This window comes from Trematomus bernacchii, unplaced genomic scaffold (assembly GCF_902827165.1).
Source record: "Trematomus bernacchii unplaced genomic scaffold, fTreBer1.1, whole genome shotgun sequence".
Taxonomy (NCBI): Eukaryota; Metazoa; Chordata; class Actinopteri; order Perciformes; family Nototheniidae; genus Trematomus; species Trematomus bernacchii.
In genome coordinates, this window is record NW_022987705.1 from 9,721,054 (window position 1) to 9,742,618 (window position 21,565).

At 38.6% G+C, this 21,565-nt stretch overlaps 2 protein-coding genes across 3 annotated transcripts in view; one reads left to right on the top strand and one right to left on the bottom strand.

Annotated features, from left to right (window-relative positions):
• The window catches only part of LOC117490218 (glucocorticoid receptor-like), a 69,508-nt gene extending 51,656 nt beyond the window's left edge, over positions 1-17,852 (top strand). The window contains exons 5-10 of the mRNA XM_034139840.1: positions 1,257-1,373; positions 4,113-4,385; positions 8,611-8,755; positions 10,044-10,174; positions 12,461-12,618; positions 13,049-17,852. Of these exons, the coding sequence (XP_033995731.1) occupies positions 1,257-1,373; positions 4,113-4,385; positions 8,611-8,755; positions 10,044-10,174; positions 12,461-12,618; positions 13,049-13,201 (977 nt within the window). The 3' untranslated portion in view covers positions 13,202-17,852. The remainder of the gene's footprint in view (positions 1-1,256; positions 1,374-4,112; positions 4,386-8,610; positions 8,756-10,043; positions 10,175-12,460; positions 12,619-13,048) is intronic.
• Positions 17,853-18,936: 1,084 nt separating this feature from the next.
• Positions 18,937-21,565, bottom strand: part of LOC117490309 (rho GTPase-activating protein 26-like) — a 75,466-nt gene continuing 72,837 nt past the window's right edge. For both annotated transcript variants that reach the window (XM_034140004.1, XM_034140003.1), the window contains one exon: positions 18,937-20,956. In XM_034140004.1, coding sequence (XP_033995895.1) covers positions 20,868-20,956 — 89 coding nt within the window. In that variant the 3' untranslated portion in view covers positions 18,937-20,867. The remainder of the gene's footprint in view (positions 20,957-21,565) is intronic.

Here is a 21,565-nt window from a genome sequence, read left to right on the forward strand (position 1 = left end):
AAACGTTGTATTTACACAATTTCCTGAAGTATTCTTCGTAATAACTAGCAAACTAAAGATCATGTACATCCACTGCACACATAATCTGAAATAACAACTCATATTTCTCGCATCAAATGACATCGAAACGCATTTTAATGGCCAAACTAACCTTAAAATAGGCATTTTATACCGAGAATAAAACGAAGGTCGGCCATGTTTTTTTATTTCTGCGGAGAGAAAGTTGAAGATCACGTGACATAGACGCCAGCCATTGGAAATGAATGGTGAAAAAAAATGTAGGGATTTTACCATTTCAGAGGCGTTTTTGTAGAAATACTACGTCCCAAGTTGTGGACGAACGTAGTTATTACACGTTTAGATGTGAGACTGGGTTGGCTAAACTGGTATAACAGCTCCCATTCATTAATATGTGTTATTCTAGATTTACTAGCACACAAAATCAAAAAGAATATAGAAATAGTCCCCGACAAAAATTCCGTAGTCCTGTTTTAATAATATGTTCTAAAAACTACCGTGCTCAGTTGTTTTTGATGGTGACTAAGCCTTTTTAAATCATATATTCGTTACTTGTTATATGTAGGCTAAGTGTTAAGTAGTAACACATTGGTTTAAGGCTTAGAAATACAGACAGAGTGTAATTTGGTACATTTAGAAAATCTGGAGGTACATTGTTGGTTTGATTTTTCAATCAGATTGTGTTTCTTACAACGGAAACAGCTTTTTCTTTTCACGTTCAAATGTATTAAAGCCAGAGAACAGACTGTTGCTGTAAATATTGTCGCATGCATGTAACTGACAAACCTTTCTTCTAAAAATGATTTATTTAGTCTTTTCTTGTCAAATATCTATTGTTCCCCTCTTAATTTAAATATAAATGTATAATTTCACAGTTTCAACATCCGGTGTATATTCCCTCATACTAGTCATGTAGCAAATACTGAATTATTAAGAGAATGAATCATGTTCTGCAAACAAATGGGTACAATTAACACTTTGGTACATGGGCCACAATATAATATGTGTATGTTTATATGCGTGGGAAAGAGCTTGGATTGTCCATACGGTGCAGACTTGAGGAAGCAAAACTGTTAACACCAGAGGAATGTCACAGGCTTGTCAGGCTTACTATATGATCAGCAGGTGGTTAGTGTGGTCATAATACATACTGCTCAGGCTAATCCTTCTCAAACCTTCTTAGCCAGCTAATATGTCTCTGTTTTTCCCTCTTCTTCTTCTCCCTCTCCTCTTTACAGGCCAGCACAACTACCTGTGTGCGGGGAGAAATGACTGCATCATTGATAAGATACGGAGGAAGAACTGTCCAGCTTGCCGCTTCAGGAAATGTCTTCAAGCCGGAATGAACTTGGAAGGTAAACAGTCAAACCCATCTTTAAATCAGGCTTCATTATAACTGAGTTTAAAGTGGGACAGCAGTCATTTTGCTTTTATAATGTGTGGAATTTCCAAACAGATTAGGTCGTTAGGGTGGAGTTATTGCAGGGTTTTTCTCCAAATGGGGCGTGGCCTAGCAACAACTGGGCAATATGGAGCTGTAGAGGACTGTTAGACTCCACCCACTCCCTCCTTACCCACCTCACAGCTGAGCATAAGGGAGAAATGAAAATTGAGACCTTTAAATGTTGACAACTGACAACTGATCAACGTCTGCTTCTATGACATTGCTTTGCTGGCTACACACATGATAACAGTCAAGTGAAGTTTCATATGATGGGTGGTGTTCACCCAAGAACCCAGAAATGGAGCCATATTTGATATGAGAAATGTATATATATCCTCCCAAAGTGCAATCCTCATAAACATTTTAACATTTTACAATTTAAACTTCGACATATATTTGGAATATAATGTAAGAGATTATAGAAATCATACAGTGACACAGAATTCAAACTTCTACTTTTTACTATGTCTGTGTAATTCCCCTTCGTTGAGTGTCATGTGATTGGCTCTGCAGCCCTGCTACACACTCTTTCCACTACGACATCCAGCATGTCTCGTATGATAACTGAAAAAAGGAAAATATATAATCTTGGTTGTAGTTTAACACTAAATAATGGAGATAATGTACTTACTTATTTATAGTACTGTTTTAAGCTTTTCCCATACATCTTAACAAGTTGAGATATGTTTAATTATGTCAAATAAAATACAGTATCCACTGTAATTTTACATTCAAAGGCTTTTGTTGGAATACTATTGGTAGCCTAGATTTTGAAAGCAGTATTGTATTTAAAACAATATGACATGAGGGAAATAAACAACCCAGTGAAATGCATGGGATAACATCAATTGAATGATCGATTTATACAAAGAGGGAAGAAGGGTATATCAACTAATTAAATATTGACTAACTTATTACCATTGCTGTGAACATACAGTATGTAATGGGCAATTAAAGCAGTACTGTGTAAGGCATGCATTCACAGAGCAAACATAATTGAAACATACTTTCCCTTATATCTTCCTCTTTTACTTACCATATTGTCATTTCTCCTTATCTTAAAAGATCTCTGCCTCTGCCTTAACTTTTTTATTTGTTGCTGTTCCTCACAATGACTTCTTATGTAATAATCTTAATCTGTTCCTGTAGGAATAAAGTTAGGGTATTATTACTCACTATGTGGGCTTTTCACTTTTAGTCAGTTACAATGATTTATTTTTAGATGGATAATGACAGTGAGAGAGACGAAAACAGATCCCCTTTACATTTTTAAAGTCCTTTTTGAAATGTTGCTGGTTTATGAGACTCTGGATTTGTGAATGCATGTCTTCTGGCGTTAGTCACTCACCTGTGAACATGTGCGAGTGTATAAGCCATTGTCAATGGATGTGCTGTTCTGTACACATGTGCTGGTTTACAGCTGAGGCAGTATGAGAGCTCCAGCTCCTCAGGAACATACGTCAATTCAAAATCCACTGTCAAGTCCCGCCTCTAGAGCCTTGGAACACTTTCTGATCCTTCACCTAATACTGCTTCAAAGGATAAATGGTTAAGAGAGGGAGAAACAATTAAAGAAGTCACATTTTAGGGAGATGGACATGGTAAGCAAAAGGTGAAGCACAACTACTCAGAATTTGGTTGTTAGGTGATTTCAGGTGATGCTTCCTCGGGGCATGAAATCACTCTGTGTGGAGTGAGATTACTTGTAGACAGTGCAGTGTTTGTCAGGCTGAGGTGAAAGTAGTTTGCTTCAGGCAGAGGACAGAGAGACAGGGAGAGGGATTTGATGGACGTCAGCGCATCAGCAGACAGGATCCCAGAAAGGCTCTCAGTTGCTATAGAAACGCCAGGAGAGGAAATTAAAAAAGGTAGAGTAGAAGAAAAAAAAACTTGTTTTTTCATGGTAACCTCTCAATGTTTTTGCACATTTAGTGGTAGACATTTCTAAAACGATGGCCAGATATTCTACATGTGTGCGTCAACACAGCAATTTGCTACTGAGAAACTGAGAAACTGAGAAAAAAACGTTTTAATGTTCTTCTGAGTAAGGGAATGTTTTTTTTTTCAGATGGTGAAGAGTTTATGGCTTATACCTGTGTAAAAACCGGCATGCTACATTCTCATAACCTTTTACTGGTTTGTTACAATTTATTGGGTTCAAAGTAATTGCACAAAACTTTCAACTCGTACGATGGTAATTGTATTACATGTGATGTTTAATAATTCATAAATAATATGATCTACAGCTGCAATTTAAAAGTTGTCTAATGTACACATTTGTCCCTTTTTAGTTTCATAACAAAAACAGGACATTTGACACTTTTGCTCCTAGAAAATTGTAACAGTGTGGAAATGGCTTATGAACATCTGCATCTCTCTCCTTCTGTCGGCAGTCTGTACATTTTATAACAAACAGTACATGCCTGTCTGGAGGAAACACATGACTTTCCATCAAATTCATTTCAGTGGTCACAATAATCTAAGTGTATCATCTATTAAACCCTAACCAACATCTTGCTGCTTTGATCTTTAATTGTATTATTCAGTTGTGTAGATGCTGTTGGTTGTAATATCAGAAATAATTAAAATACAAATGTTGAAAGCATGGCCACCTTTGCCGAATAAGTATGACTCTTTGCCTGTCTCCCAGCGAGGAAAAACAAGAAGCTGATCAAGATGAAGGTGCAGCGGCCTTCTGGACCCTCAGAGCCCACCAGCAACATGCTTGTTCCGGGCATCCCCAGACCCATCCCTCAGCTCGTGCCCACCATGCTGTCTGTGCTGAAGGCCATTGAGCCAGAGATCATTTACTCGGGCTACGACAGCACTCTGCCGGACACCTCTACGCGGCTCATGACCACTCTCAACAGGCTTGGGGGGCAGCAGGTCATCTCTGCAGTCAAGTGGGCCAAGTCACTGCCAGGTAACAAAAAGCTCCTAAACACGTGTTGTCTTTGATTTGGTTTGGTTCTATATCTGTGCTAAGAAAAGTGAGCCCCTGGGGGGTTTTCCATCTTGTTATTGAGACTAATTGGCAGTGGGACAAGTCAGTGATGTCAAATGAAGTAATTTGTCATTTGGAATACATGCAGCTGTTACAGGATATGGCAACTCTTTAAGATCAAATTGAAAAGTAAATATTTGACTTGACATTTGGTACGCCATGGTGTAGCTTTTACTTCTGCCCTCCAGTAAACCAAGCATGTGCTTGTCAACATTGTTAGCATTCCTGAATGAGACTTAAGAACACTAGTAGCCGCAAGTCAACTGGTAAAAATAATGTAAAAAATGTGATGGTTTTAACTGAAGGAACATAACTTATCATACTTATAAATGTCAAAGTGAACCGGCTAATGGCTAAAACAGGTGTTAAGACATGTTACTCTTGCCACATTTATATCTTTGATGGGGCTTTTCAGATTTAAACTGTATCTGTTAGCTGATCAAGTGGATTCGTACAGTTAATTATAAGCAAATAAGGAGTCTTTGTGTAGCTGATTTAATCATGTTGCCAGTTAGTTATCTCAATTGGTGCAGTGGTGTTCATTCTGAGTGTATTTCATTTAAGACTGTACAGATATTATAACCCATGTGATTCCTCGTGGAAGTTCATCCAAAGAACCACAGATGTTCAGCTACTATTTATAAAAAGTCTGACCTCTGTAAGGGCTCCATCTGCAATACTGACAGAACAGGTGTACAATGGTGGCTTATAAAATAATAATTCACTTTAGAAACGCTACACCTTCAAAGTACTTTTTGTGATAAGGTCATGGCTGAGGTTAATATTATTGTAATGTGCATAAAGATGATGTTCCTACAACCTGTTAAATTGTTAACATTTCTAAGCAAACATATATAGAGCACTTATATACTAATAAAGGACTGGCTTATCTAAAGCCAGTTGAGTAGCACTTGAAATGTTTTGGCTCTATGAAACCTGATGTACTTATATGATTCTGTTTTCTTCAAGTTTGTATCTTCCGGGTCGAATGTACTTATTGTAAGTCGCTTTGGATAAAAGCGTCAGCTAAATGCAATGTAATGTAATATATGGCAACCAACCATTTCCTATTTTTATTTTAAAGCAAATCAAATTACTGTATTTATAGTCAGTGTCATCTTTACTAATTACTTTTGAAAAACTCTGTGGGAACATTATAGATTAGAATTGTCATCATACAGTAGATGCAGCTTATTTACTTTACTATTTTACTGTTGCCTCAAATAGCTTAAATTCATGTCATAAATATTGTGGAAAATGCTGGATTCATTGCTGCGTAGTACCCTTTTCCAGAAAAACTCATTGTTCACCCCCACATGCTAGTTTCTAATCATGAGAAAGAAGCCACATGACTTGATAATCGCTACAAATATTTGCTTGGAATTTTTTTTCCTTCTCACTGTAATTTTTGCTATTGGTCACACTAAATCTTGGTATCAGATTTCTAAATTCAAAATGTAATGTAACCTTTATTTCACTCTGTGTTTCTCTTTCTGTGATAGTATGACAAAGAACAAACCTGGCACCAATGTTTCATGTTGTGCATTGTCCACAGCTGGCACCATGCCACAGTGATAGTGAGGAAAAGCTCTTACTGCAGACTGTGGGGGAGTTTAAAAGCCTGGGTTTCAAACAAATGCAATGTGAAAGGGCTTTTCATGTGATGTTTCACATTTAGGGTTGTAATGGTGTGTAAAAGACTGAACTGCAATTTTATTCCAATTTGAACATCTACTATACTACAACATTACATGACATTGCATTTAGCTGACGCTTTTATACAAAGCGACTTACAATAAGTGCATTCGACCAAGAAGATACAAACTTGAAGAAAACAGAATCATATCATCATAAGTACATCAGGTTTCATAAAGCCAAAACATTTCAAGTGCTACTCAACTAGCTTTAGATAAGCCAGTCCTTTATTAGTATATAAGTGCTTTGTTAGAAATTCTTTGTTAGTAATTCTATCGCTCGAAGTGGAGTCGAAAGAGATGTGTTTTCAGTCTGCGCCGGAAGATGTGTAGGCTTTCTGCTGTCCTGATTTCAATGGGGAGCTCATTCCACCATTTTGGAGCCAGGATAGCAAACCGACGTGTTTTTGCTGATGGGAACTTGGGTCCCCCTCGCAGTGCTGGTGCAGCGAGCCGTTTGGCCGATGCAGAGCGGAGTGCACGTGCTGAGGTGTATGGTTTAACCATGTCCTGGATGTAGGAAAGGCCAGATCCATTCACAGCATGGTACGCTAGTACCAGTGTCTTGAAGTGGATTCTAGCAGTTACCGGAAGCCAGTGAAGGGAGCGGAGGAGTGGCGTGGGAAAATGTTGGAAGGTTGAAGACCAGACGAGCCGCTGCATTCTGGATGAGCTGCATAGGTCGGATGGCACATGCAGGTAGACCAGCCAGGAGGGAGTTGCAGTAGTCTAGGCGTGAGAGGACGAGAGCCTGGGCCAGAAGCTGCGTCGCTTCCTGGGTCATGAGGGGACGTATCCTCCTGATGTTGTAAAGCGTGTATCTGCAGCAGCGGGTTGTAGCAGCAATGTTTGCAGTGAAGGACAGTTTGTTATCTAGGGTCACACCCAGATTCCTTGCAGTCTGAGTCGGGGAAACGGTAGAGGTGCCGATGTTGATTGTTAGGTCAAGAGTGGGACAATCTTTTCCCGGAAGGAAAAGCAGTTCAGTCTTGTCACGGTTGAGCTTGAGGTGGTGATCAGACATCCACTGAGAGATGTCAGCTAGACAAGCAGAGATGCGTGCGACGACCTGGGTCTCTGAGCGGGGAAAGGACAGAATTAATTGGGTGTCGTCGTCAGCGTAGCAGTGGTATGAAAAACCATGCGGGCTAATGACAGATCCGAGCGAGTTTGTGTACAGAGAGAAGAGGAGGGGACCAAGGACAGAGCCCTGAGGAACCCCTGTAGTTAATTGACAAGGGTCGGACTCGGACCCTCTCCAAGTTACCCTGTAGGTACGGTCTTTGAGGTATGAGGTGAGGAGGGAAAGTGCAGAGCCTGAAACACCAAATTCTTGGAGAGTGCGAAGGAGGATCTGATGATTCACCGTGTCGAATGCAGCAGACAGGTCCATGATGACAGAGGAGAGGGAAGCTGCTTTAGCCGTGTGCAGTTCCTCAGAGACAGCAAGGAGAGCAGTTTCTGTGGAGTGACCTGCCTTGAAACCAGACTGGTGCGGATCCAGAAGGTTGTTCTGATGGAGATAACAGGAGAGTTGTTTAAAGACAGCGCGTTCAAGTGTTTTAGACAGGAACGGGAGGAGAGAGACAGGCCTGTAGTTTATAACATCAGACCGGTTGAGAGTGGGTTTCTTTAGGAGAGGGTTTACTCTTGCCTCCTTGAGACTGTTTGGAAAGTGACCAGAAGTTAGAGAAGTGTTGATGAAATGGGTGAGAAATGGTAGAATATCAGGAGCGATAGTCTGAAGGAGGTTTGAGGGGATAGGGTCCAGAGGACAAGTGGTAGGACGGGCAGAGGTAATGAGGCTAAGAACCTCACTTGGAGAGAGAGGGGGAAAGGAGGTTAGTGTGTGGGTGAAAGGTGGGTCTGGAGACCCAGCGGTGAGTCAGAAAAAGAAGAGCGAATATCATCAACCTTTTTTTCAAAGTAGTTAACAAAGTCGCTTGACAGAAGGGAGGAGGGGGAAGGGGCTTTGGGGGGTTCTAAGAGGGTGGAAAAGATGGAAAATAGTTTTTTGTGGTTAGAATATGAAGAATGGATTTTATCTTGAAAGAAAGTGCTTTTTGCCTGAGAGATCGAAGCAGAGGGAGAGGAGAGCCTGGTAGGTTAGGAGGTCGTCATGGTGTTTGGATTTCCACTGTTACAACGTACTATTTTGGTTTGTTGTCTTTAAATTATGTATTGGGTAATTACATTTTAATTTGTTCAATGTTTCTTAATCTCTTTTAGTCAATATTTTGCTGTCCTTCTTTATAAAACAAACTTAATTATGTGAAATATTTTTCAGGCAGCAACATACGCCATCACCTTAGTAAATCAGTTAAAACACATTTTACACTATTTTGAATGAAATGCAGTTTAATAAATACTATTCTGTTGACCTAAGGTCTTCAACAAAGGACTTATTGTTCAAATGTCACTTTCTAATCTACTTTATCTGACTTTCCAAGGCTTCCGCAACCTGCACCTGGATGACCAGATGACATTGCTGCAGTGCTCATGGCTCTTCCTCATGTCCTTCAGTCTGGGTTGGAGGTCGTACGAGCAGTGTAACGGTAGCATGCTCTGCTTCGCCCCTGATCTCGTCATCAACAAGTGCGTACCAAAGCCAGCTTTTTGTGTATCTATGCAGTCTTTTCTTCAGCACAACCATTTACAGCCTATTCTTCGTTTGCTCATTTCAGAGTGTCTGACTTCATCACTTGGCTTAACCACTTGCCAATGACTCCTTGAGTTTACTGGAAATAATTCGCTGAATGTTCATTTATTAAATCATGATAAAAGAAACCGCTAATGGCACAATGTGTTATTAGACAAAGACCTTTGTACAGGGGAAGTTAAGGTTTATTTGCCAGGAGCTGATTGGGTTAGCCTAGCATTAACACTTCAAGTAGGGGAAAACAGCTAGCCTGGTTCTGTCCAAAGATTACAAATTCACACATTTACAGCACAGTTATTAATGTTTTGCATCCTTTAATCCCTTATTTCTAGATTTGGGGTTTTATATGAAGTGAAATACTTTAGGTATTTGTTGCTTCTTGACGAAGCTAAGTAGCTATTTACCGCCATGCTTCCACTGTTTCAGCTAATCTAATTGCATCCTGGTGTATTGATCTCTCAAAAAATACATAAATGTTAAGTACTGTATGTATTTGATTAATGTATCTTAGTGTAATGTTTTATCTTTGATCAAAGTACAACATTTCAGTGATCATTTTAAATACTTTGAGATTGAGATACATCTTGGTTACTACGGTTTGAAAAATTGGTCATGGATTTTGTTTTTTTAAGGAGTCTGATGAGACCAGTAGGAATTTAGAAGTGCAGTGTTAATTTCCCCAAATAATGAAGGTTTTTTTAATCATATTGACTGGCAAGATTGCTACAAACACTGAGCTCTCGCTCCTGACAAGGTGCAAACAGATCCTGTTTATTGGATGTAGGTAGAAAGAGTAGGCTCAAACTGTGAACATCCGCTCTCGAAGGACACAAACTGCAAGAGGGGTAAAAATAGATATGAAAGGTGAACAAGTCTTCACCGGTAGCACTGCAGCTGGGCAGAATGAATAGACTTCTCTAAACCCAAGGCTATGGATGAGGAGAATGCGCTGTATTGATTTTAGAGGTTGAAAGTAATACATGCTGTGTGTTAGTGGAAGTGAGGTGTGAAAATCCATCAAGACTGATTTCACAGTCCGGTTTTTCTCTTGCACGGTTGTGGCGCTTTCCTGCTGGGGCTGTTTATTTAGACTTTAATAACAGGGTGAGTGAAAGAGCTTTAACTCTATATCTCTGTGTTTTCCTTCTTGTCTATCCCCCTCTGTCTCCATCCGTTCCACACGTCTCCCTCATCTCCACTTTCTCCCTTGCCCTTTCTTTTCAGAGAACGCATGAAGCTGCCCTTCATGACCGACCAGTGCGAGCAGATGCTGAAAATCTGTAATGAGTTTGTCAGACTGCAGGTGTCCTATGACGAGTACCTGTGCATGAAGGTCCTGTTACTGCTTAGCACAGGTAATGAACAAGCTTCTCATTGTAAATCACATTTACTGTAATGCGGTGTTTTCATACTTCAGGAACAAACTTCAGCACTTATTGTAGAATTCATTAATTATCACTTTTTATATTTAAAAACTAGGTTTTACTGCTGCAGCCTATTAGCTCACCTTCTCACAGTAGGGTAGCACACTTAGTGGAATGCAGACAGACTGCTTCGTAAATGCAAATGTAGGCTCATGCTTTCGCACTATCGTTGGATGAGTACATATGTGTGGTCGATAGGATAGATTTGAATAGATTAATCTCTCAGTTCCAAGCTCAGTTTTTTTTAAATACACATTAAAAAAAAAAATGTCTGTACTTACATAACCACAACGCACACATTCGATTGTTCCCTTTTGCATAATCAAAGCATTGTGATCCGCACTTGCACACAATGTATGAAACTATTTTAGCTTTATGATTAATGCAGCAAAACCATACAAACCCACAGTTAAATGTAGTGCCCTGAAAAGACAAGACGTTTAAAATCAAGTGTCTTAAATCTGGATATTAACACTTACAGATTTCTGACCTTTTACTGGTATGATCCTGTCTTAAGATGCTTTTTACCCTACAGAGGGCTTTTGTAACAACTCCATCACGCCATCCAGTTTTCTAAGCTTTCCTGAAAACTGTTTTTTGGCAAAAATACAGTCTGTTCATCTTCTGTTGTCACTGTCTCAGTTGAAAAGATCTTAAAGTGTCCCACAGGTACTTCATCTCTTGGACAGCCCTTTTTGTTCTCCCATTTACGGAAAGCTGCCCTGTATCGTAACCATACATTCGGTTCAGTAGCTTGTCTCAAAATGATAAACATCACAGTGAGGTCAACTAAGTTTCTTATATCACAGTATAATACGCTAGCTTTTTGTCTTTCATGGATATCATCAAAATTGCACATTGCCTAAATAAGAGCATGTAACAAACACGATGTTACATGAAATGCTTTCTCCCCAATACTGGCTATAAAAGCATTGGCCTACTAGTCTAACTTTGTAGTGAGTGCCCTTTACATTTTCAGCTTTTAAACTGAATCAAATGTCTTCCTAATTATGTTAATAACTGTGTTGTGAGGAGTGGAGCATTCCTCCCCATGCCTCACTCCCTGTGAAGGGGAAAGGATGCACTTTAGAGGTGATTTTCTCGTTATGCAGAGGAAATGACATTTCCACACTGAGCCCTTCTTGCATTCTCGTACCTAAGAACTGTTTCCATCTGTTCCCCTCCGGGATGGAAATACTGTCAGCTGCGTTGAGCTGTTTTAATCATTTATCGTGCATGTGAGTGAAAAGTGACCTATGGGACAATTTGATTTACTGTTAAACACAAGTGAAAAGTTCAGAGGGCCAACTTCACTTTCAGCAGATTTGAAGACAGAATTTAAAAAGGTATTTTAAAAAAAGCCCAAATAGGTCATTAGAGCTCTTCTCTACTAAGTGTTATATAACAACACATCGTTTTCTTTTATCCAAAATAGAACGCAGGATAGGCAGTCTGTCTCACTCTTACACTCTTTGCCAATGCATTATTAGGAGGCCAGATAGCATTTGCACTGTGGTATCTCCCATTTATCTGATTATGTAAAACAGACAGCATTTCACCTTGACCATGCCCTCTGTGGCTTTGCATAATCTATTGGCCAGTTACTGTGGCTTTGCCTGGGCGCAGTGCGAGACACCAGACTGACAAGGGGTCCGTGGTGTGTTGACATGGTTGTTATGACAACTGCATTTTGATGTTCTTAGGCCATGACGAGCACAGTCCAAAGCTCCAGTGTGTGATCTTTAAAATAAAGTGTAAATGCAGAGTTTGTGATTTTTATGAAGACATTAACTGCTCCTCTCTCAGATTCTCATCCAGGCCACACCAGTTACGGAACATTTAGCATAAAAGCTATTTATGTTTAGTGTTGCATATGTTCCACTGCCTACAGCATTCTGGTTCTTAGTCAGCATCTCCCAAGTGTCCTGGTTGGGGACCTACACAATAAGTTTTAATGGAATATGAATGTATATGGCTGTTTTTTGCAGCAGAGTACAGAATAAAGAGAGGACTAAGACAATAAGCTGCAGGATTTTCCGTTTGACACAGATGTAGAAGACTGGAGCTCAAGCCACAATAAAACATTTAGAATCTTTGGTTTTTACGATGTCTTTTTGTTATTATCTTTTTTATTGCAATCCTGCTATTGCCAGATAACTTTAACACTTCTGTCTCTTGGTGTCTGTGTCTGTGTTTTATATATGTGTGTGTGTGTAGTACCGAAAGACGGCCTGAAGAGCCAGGCGGTGTTTGACGAGATCAGGATGACGTACATCAAGGAACTGGGGAAAGCTATCGTCAAAAGAGAGGAGAACGCTAGTCAGAACTGGCAGCGTTTCTACCAGCTCACTAAGCTACTGGACTCAATGCAGGAGGTCAGATAAACACACACACACAAATACACACAGACTGTTGTGTATTGCATGCCTTGTGTTTTCTGTGCGCTCTATATGGTTTGCTACATATTATAGGCAGGAAAGCAGATGTATAAAGCATTTTAGAATTGTACCATGGCTTCCTTTTAGGTCTCTTTTTTCTGTGCATCAATAACTTCCACTGAGTTTCCTGCTGGTTAGTCTAAAACCCTGAAGCATGAACTCATATCCCACTAAGTGCATTACTGTATGTTCCATTCAAATCTGTTACAAGCTCTCTATATCTGTCGCTTTCTGTAAAGCCTCTTTATTGCAGAAGTAAAGACCTTCTGTATATAGAATCCAAGGCTAATTCGATGTTAATCCTGCAACATGTTGTTTAATATCTAATAGACTCACTAATCTGTATGTCTGTGGATGTCTCTTCCAGATGGTGGAGGGTCTTCTCCAGATCTGTTTCTACACCTTTGTGAATAAAACCCTCAGTGTGGAATTCCCGGAGATGCTGGCAGAGATCATCACCAACCAAATACCAAAATTTAAAGATGGGAGCGTCAAGCCTCTGCTGTTTCATCAGAAATGACTGCCTTAAACTGTGAAGCAATGCCTTAAATCCTGCCCTGACCACGAACCTCTCATGGGGCCCCAAGTTTTCGACCCCAGGCCCTAAACCTTCTCTTGTCCTGCCTCTCCCAGCACTCGGATTTGATTCCTCCGTTTTCCCAGGCCCTTTAGGAATTCATCCACGCCCCTCAAGGCCTCAGCCGGTCAACCTTATATCGGAGCACAATCCCTCGCCTCCCATCGCCTCACGCCTCCCCATGTGGTCCCAGGTCGGGCCAAGCTACTGTGGGCAACCCTACCACCGACCTGAAGCCCTTCCTTTTGGCTAACCAAGAAGAAAATGTCATACAGGGGAAATATGTTGGCGTTGAATGTCTCATGGGCAGGATGCATTTTGGGAATCTATTTTCTATTTCATTTTTCCAGGCCCCTCCTCCGTCCATGGCCCTGTCCTCAGGTTTTTAATGCAGTTTCTTTTGGTGGCCGCCCGCCTCTTACCCTCTCCTGCCTCCAGTTTTGTATTGTTGTTTTTAATGACAAGCCAATATCTAGAAAGTCCTTTTCCGCCCTCAACACGACACCTCATATTGTGTCCAACTTGTTAGATTAGCAGCATATTGAAGTACGAGTTCAAGCCTACAGTTCCTCTGCTCACCTGCCCACATGTCTCTGTTTGTGCCCCCCCCCCCCCCCCCCCCCCAGCTCCACTGTGCAGAGAATGTAGTACGTGTTCACTTGTTGTGGTTTCTACTGATTCTTTGGCCATGAAGGGGATTAACATAAACACAGACAAATGACTGTAGAAGCATACTCTAACATGAGAACATCTCTTCTTCTGGACTAAAGGACATTAAGGACAAACTGCTTTCAGCTGGGAATCATTAATCATTACTGAAATGATTTGAATCAGATTTATATACCTGACCAATGAAAGAAAATAACTGGAATATTATTATATATAATATTCATTTATTTTATGCAGACACGCATTTCTTACCACAGATGCAGGCCATGCTTACAAATGCACAACATACAACAGTATTTGCAGACACACATTCACTTAGCAAAATGTTTACACAGGATGTATCTGAGAAGGGAAAATCAGTGCCTTTTAGCTTTTAAAGCTCTTCATAGCCATCCTCTATAAACCACGTTTTTGCTTTTTGCTTAACTATCTACCTTGACAAATGTCCACATATTATTTCTGTTTTCGTTTTTCCACGCTGGCAATTTCTGTTTCCTTTCCAAGCAGCTGTTTTCTGTGTTTTTGGTGTGGGCAGCTCTCATTGTTTTGATCCTCAGACGTACCCCCCCGATGTGGGCTCCTTTAGGAAGACAGCCTATTGTACAAGTTAGAAATACTCAGAGCAGTATGAAATATGAAGATTTTATATTTGAATGTCATAAGAAAGTTTAAGAATCACAGAAAATAGACAGGGAAACTATCAAAACAATATTTAAGTCCCAAAACACATTATGTGTGTCTCTTTTTCCCATGTAAAGTATATTTGATTAATATACTGCATCTCCCAATCAGTTACTTAAAGTTCCAGTAAACAGAATATGTCAGCAGATATAATGTTAAATACAATCCAAGTTCTTTAACAAGGTTGTAACGATCTTCAACCCCATCGGTGCTAAATGGACACCACTGGAATTAAACTAGGCATATCTGATGTTTTATAATATTTAGGGTTCATTTAAATCAAATTTGTTTACAAACCTTTGCAATTTATTCAGATGCAATCACACAGGTGGGGTTTTAAAAACTAAATTGCCTGAAAAAGAACACCCAAGGCGTCTGTGTGTTAGTAAATAGCCGTCATGATTCAAGCGAGCCTGATTTAAATTAAAATTGTCCTTTCTTTCCCGGCTGCATATACTTACTTTCTCGTTTAGTAAATGGTTTCATACAACTTTACTTTTAAATGTGGTTTTATTGACTTACCTGGTCAGACTGCCTGTTCCCACTACCAGTGATCACAGGAAGGTCAAAAAGGAAAGAGTTCACGGTGTGTTTTATAAAATGATTACTAGACTGGTTGGGTTTTCAAAATAAGGTACCATGAAAACAGTAAGTACTACACCGTGCTCAAACCTCAGAAGTACTGAGAAGTGACATAAATGACTTTATCATATATTAATTCAGGTAAACAAAAAGCATATTATTGTTGACAAAAGTACTGCATTTCACTCTAAATAGCATTTTAGATTAAATATAACCTTCATCTCAAATAGTTTGCACAAACAGGAAGTGGGGTTATTATAAAGTAGTTTAACTCAACACGATTAAAAGATAATTCAATTCCATACATAATTATATTTTTTTTGTATATGAGATATAGACAAATAATATATAAATAGACACCCATAATATATGGAACCTCTGTTCCCAGCACAGGATTTCACCTCTAAAATTGAGATATTTTTTGGGAAGAAGATGCAGTTTGATCCAAATAAAGTGAATCAAAGCTCAGGCTGAGTGACTACATCACTTGGATGTGTTCCACTAGTGCCAAATGTTATATCACATTTTGATATGTCTTTTCTGGAGATGTGTAGGAGTGATTAATCAGTTGGGAGACAACAACACTTGTTTTTTTTTTTACCTTTGCTTCAGGGCGCTCAGATGTTCAGTGTCACACCTACACCAGCTTAAACGTACTGATTGTTATCGTCCAAGTTAAGTATATGATGGACTTTTTTTGGAGATGCACAATATATTGTATTTTTGAAATTGCAAGGTCAACAGTAATATCTTCTACTGTTAAGCGGGTGGTGGTCAGCATTTAATACATTTGTAATGTGAAAACATGTTCATACCAGCTTATGTGATGGCCAAAGCAAAACACACACACAGTGCAGTTGTTCATTGGCTTCGGCTAAAAGCTCAACCACAACCCCCCCCCCCCCCCCCCTCATCTATTTTCCTCAATGTTTTCCTGCCTAAAATGTCGACCGTATAGATTTTCAGCTGTTCACTCTGCACGGTACTCATCCCTCTGCTGCACATAACTCCGAATGGCAGTTAACAGACCAGGTAGCACGTTGCCATAGAGACCGGTCATTTGTGTGTTACTTACAGCTAACAGCACAGCAGACTCTGGACAAGCCACTATTCAATAAAAGCCATCACGTTTTTAATCAGCCATTCTGCCAGAGGATGGTTACTGTCAGCAGGGTTGTTTCGTGTACAGTGCAGGCTTTCAGCTTTACTCGTAAACTCTCGTGGCCTTTTGCTGTGAAGAACACGGGCTTGTGCCGCTCACGTTAATGTGGATTATTCCGGGGAAGATTTGACTAAACTGTCTATTTGGTGACTTGTGCATACAGTATTAGAGATGTTTCCAGATGGGTGCTTCAGAAAAACCAGCTTTAACATGTAGACCTAACCACATCCCTGCTCATCTCTAAATGGCCATAGGTGTATATAGCAGCGCCGACATATCCAGTGCAATGTAAACAGTGTCTATTATTACAAAATATTTTTACAAGGACATTACCTCTATACTCCTATACATTTTTATTTTACCTTTCAACTACATGTAAAGGCCTTGCGAAAGGGAGACAAAGAGCCATATAAATATAATTTCAAATCAGGAAATAGATAAACCCCTAACAAATATCAATGCTTTGGGAAATTGATCTAGTGTAAAAAATATTTTCTGCAATTTTGAATAGATCAACCTGATCCTCTTTGATAGGAATAATTTTACCCAATCCTTTTTGTACATTGAACAAATCGAGAAAGTAAATATTTTTCTGTTTGTTGGTTTGTGTTTGATAAAGGTAGACGTGTTAAATACATTAGGAAGTGTTAAACATGTTTGTCTTGTGAAGTAAATGTAAATTCTACGAGTCAATGGGAAAGTCTATATGAATGCTCACTGTGTTTTAAAGTTATACGGAAACGAGGTAGAGGGAGGGAGGGAGGGTGAGGCAGACTGGAGGAGGTTTTTGCGTTATATAAGAGTGACCAAAGCAGAGGAGAGAAAAAAAAGATTTATCAAACAAGAAGTATTCAAGCAGTTACATTTTAAGTAGCACTTATTATTGAACTTCTAGTACTTCTTATTTTATTTCGAAGATATCTTTTGTAAAGGTCCAGACTTTGGATCCCATGTATATTGCTGTGAGGATTTACTGGTCACTTTAAAATAGAAAAATGAGACAAAAAAAAGTTTAATCTCCGTGTGAAAGTAAATCTACCAGAGCCTGACGGAATTGCACTACCCTCATACTGGTTAATAAAGTCTATTTTGTATAAAATACATGCAAATATTATCTTTAAAGATTAAGGGCAGATCATGATTCACTGGTACATATGGCTATGGCTTTCATTGAAGTCTGTTTTGTTCGTATTTCAGTTATGTAAATGTAATCCAATGTAAAAACAAACAAAAAATATAAAATGTTTGTTTAAAAAAACAATAGTTTGTTTTACTTCTGTATTACACCTCTTCTGTAGTCAGTGTCAATATTTTCACCTATTTGATTAAATGTTGAATTAAGTTATCTGTGTTGTTCTTTGACATTGGATTTGCCATTGTGTTGGGAAACTGCTTGGATGATGTTTTTGTCATCACAGGTTGAGAGTGCGAGTCGGAAAAACTGATTTCTCTTTAGTTCAAACATCTTACACAATAAAGTTCCCAGTTTTTCAAAGCTCAGCGCCACTTTTTTTCTTTCTTCAAGATATTGAGAATGACTTGGAAATGTTGGTAAGAATGCAAACTGGAGTGTAAAAACTGATCATCTAAAGAATACTTTGACATATGGGATATGTACACTTATTGACCTGCTAAGCATTAGTTTATGTAGAATTACATAAAGAGTAAGTGTCATAAAAAAGGCAATAAAAAATGTATGCAATAAAGTCTTAGTATAGTATTGTATCTCATAAAAAAGTGTAACTATTATGCCATAAAAAAGTCATGCTGTAGTATCGTATATTGTAAAAAAAAAAAATCATAAATATACTAAAGTATCTCCTTAAAGTTCATAGTATTTTATAGAGTAAAAATCTGTCGAATAATATCAAAATAAATCATAAAGATAAAGAAAGTTGTGGTATACTACATCGTAAATATAAAATAAGTCATACAGTAGTATAGTATGTTGAAGAAAATCCTTGAAAGTTGAAAATATCATGAAAAAAGTCATAGTATAGTATTTTGAAAAGTTCATTAAAAAGTCTGGTCATCTATGTCATATCAAATAATAGCATGTTATATCAAATAATAGTATGGTATGTCAAAAAATCTGAAGTCAGTAAATATGTCAAAAAGTCATTGTAAAGTATGTTGGGGAAAAAAGAAGAAATTCATCGTATAACATGTGGAAAATAGCATTCAAAAGGTCTTGTTAAAACATTTTACAAATGTCATATAGTCTATTTTCTTTTAAAAGCCATAGTATAGTAAATTGAAAATATCATGAAAAAGCTAATAGTGTTTTAAAATATTATTGATAATCAGTGTATACATATAGTATGTATTAAAAGAGTCATAATCTAGTATGTCAGAAAATAGACATACTGTAGTATAGTTTGCCATAAAACTGGAAAAAACACAATTGCCTGAACACCTTTTGAGTGTTGAACAGAATGATAAATGTACTTTGTACTTGGAGTCATAATCAAATAATTGCTTTATTTTGGTTCAAAAGTTCACTGTTGTAGATCCTGGTCTGACTTCTTTAACGCTGGGTACAAATTCAGGCATATTCTCCAAAAGAAACATCAAAGACGACGGCTGCAGCTGCTGAACATTTATCTTTTATTCTGCACAACTGGTCAATTCACCAAAACATCTGGAGGAATATTTAAGGCTGTAGATAGACTTAAATGATACACACATCTGGGCAACAAAGATGGAATAAAGGAATTAAGTTAGTATGCTAAGAATACAAAATATAAAATGTCATACTTAAAAAATGATACCTTATCAAATGCTGTGTATTTAAAACACCTCAAAATGAATACAGTTCAGGATTGAGCCTTTAAGAAACTCTCATAAATAGGAAGTTCAGATATGAACAAAGTAGTCTCATTTCACATTTAAGTTGCTTTTTTACTCTCCCATTTGATTTCCCTGTTACAATGAATAAATGTTCTTTAATATTGTTCTAAAATAACAAAGACAAAGGTTATTGAAAAATGTTCACCAAGTGGTTCAAGGAAAAGTTTAGCTTTGACTCAAAAATGTGTTAATTCATAGGAGCCCCAAAGTAGACCAGCTTGCAATCTAAGCAGTAAAGGAAAAAGTATTGTATTTATTTATTGTCAAATGTGTGAGCTTTTATGAATACCACATCTGTATTTAATTTACTATTAAATTACAATCTTTAAACTCCACTTCCAAATGTGAATGTCCATCCTCAGATAATCACAGTTTTAGCATCATCGTTATAGTTCTACATAAAAACCATATCCATGTGGTGGGTCACGACGCTCACAACTTATTTAGACTGAAATTACTTTAGTTGTTTGCTCATAATAATAGTTGTTGAAGGAGAATAAGATGCAGGCTTATAATAAATAAATAAGATGAATTGTAAATAAAGTTTTATAAAATGGGATACAGGTTGGTACACGGGTGCTCTGTGAAGTGAAAAATGCTCTGTGAATTAAAATAATTAAATGAACTTAATACTACGTACTGGATCCATTTAGTTAAAATAATCTAAAAATACCAAAGCTGTGGAAGCGGAGCCAGGCTTCGCAGCTGGGCTTGTTTAAACCAGCAGCACTCCGTTGTTACTCCTACGCTGCATGGTAAACCTATGATTTGCGTGTGGAGCTTGTTTGGAATTTTTCAATTTTCTTCTGAGGGCTCTGCATTTGGAATAAGGATGACCTTTTAGCGAACTGTTTCTGCGGCGACCTCGTTCTGTGTTGATCTACCCTGGGGCTCCTGTCGCTGAACCGGAGCTCTGAAACATAAGCCAGGATGAGTCTTGTCCTGGAGAATTACCAGACCGCCACAGCAAGTGCTTACAAACACATTTACAGCCGTACAACCAAAACCCCATCATTAAAACCTTCTTTAAAAGCTTCGGTCCCCCAATGGAATTAGCAATCATTTAAACAGTGAGGAATTTAACTAGCAAGTCCAAATGTATAAGCCGATTGCTTTTTAAAAAAAATTGTTCCCTGTCATCATCTCCATCATCTCCACAGGCAGATTTGTCCATTTCTGGCTGATAGAAAAGAGGACATTCTGGAGCAATGGCAGTGCAGTTCAAAGTAATAAAGCAAGGGCCGTATAGCTCCAAAATATCACCTAATTTATACATGTATCACTCTCTCTCAGCCCCCCCACCCCCATGCCACACACACACTTTCTCTTGCACACATTCCAGGTTCATTACCACATCATCTTCACCAGGACTTGGGAAGTCTTCTTCACTAATCCAATAACAGCCGGAACCACAGTGGGACTAATCTTTCTTTTCTTTTTTTTTCAGTGCAATTCATGGGTCTCTCCTTTCGGTCCGGCTTCAATCAGTGGTCCAGTTTGAATTCCCAGTCTAGTCAAGACAAGAGAGGCCTCATCAACAATGGTCCCGTTCAGATTAACAAATGATCTAATAGAGTCTGTCCAGTCGTGTGCAGTCAAATCTAGTCCAATTTGTTTAATTCCAGTCCTTGTTTGTCCAGTTCAAGTGTTTTTCTGGGCCATGGACTATAAAAACTCAACATAGTTTTCTGGTATCAATCCTGTCCGGCCGTCCAGTGTCCCTTCCAGCCAGCCGGGCTCCCTGGAGCCATGCACTGGAGAGAGAGAAAGAAACATTGATATCATTAAAACAGCTCAAGATAAATAGGACAATATTTCATATGTGGCACATAAACATGTGGATGCACAGATGTGCAGATAGTGTGAGAGAGGGGAGGAATGGCAGTTCAAAGACGCCAATAACTAAGAGCAGGGCAGTCAACAATTGCACATGTTCCTCATTATGCGAATGTTTCATATCTAAATATTTTGTGCGGACATCTCTGGCAGCAACATCACACAGAAATAACATGAAATATATCATTGGATGAGCAAATCAATACAGGGAAATCAACTGTACAGTAGATGATGGTGAGAACTAGCTAAGTATTGAATGAAAGGGCAAAGCTTGGCTTGTATGAACTACAATAACACCCGATAATGAGGAAGCAACATAGATAAACTAGGTGGTTTTTTTTGTGGAATATACATTGAAATGTTCTGAAAAAGATCAAAACAAAAGAAAGATCTCTAGCTAGGTAGTGCTAAAACACAGGAAGTGATATAACCATCGCTGCAGAAGTAACCACCACATTTGTCCTCAAAGGGAAACTCACAAAGCTGCAGAAAACCTCAAAGAAAGACACCAAACGTGACATGTGTCT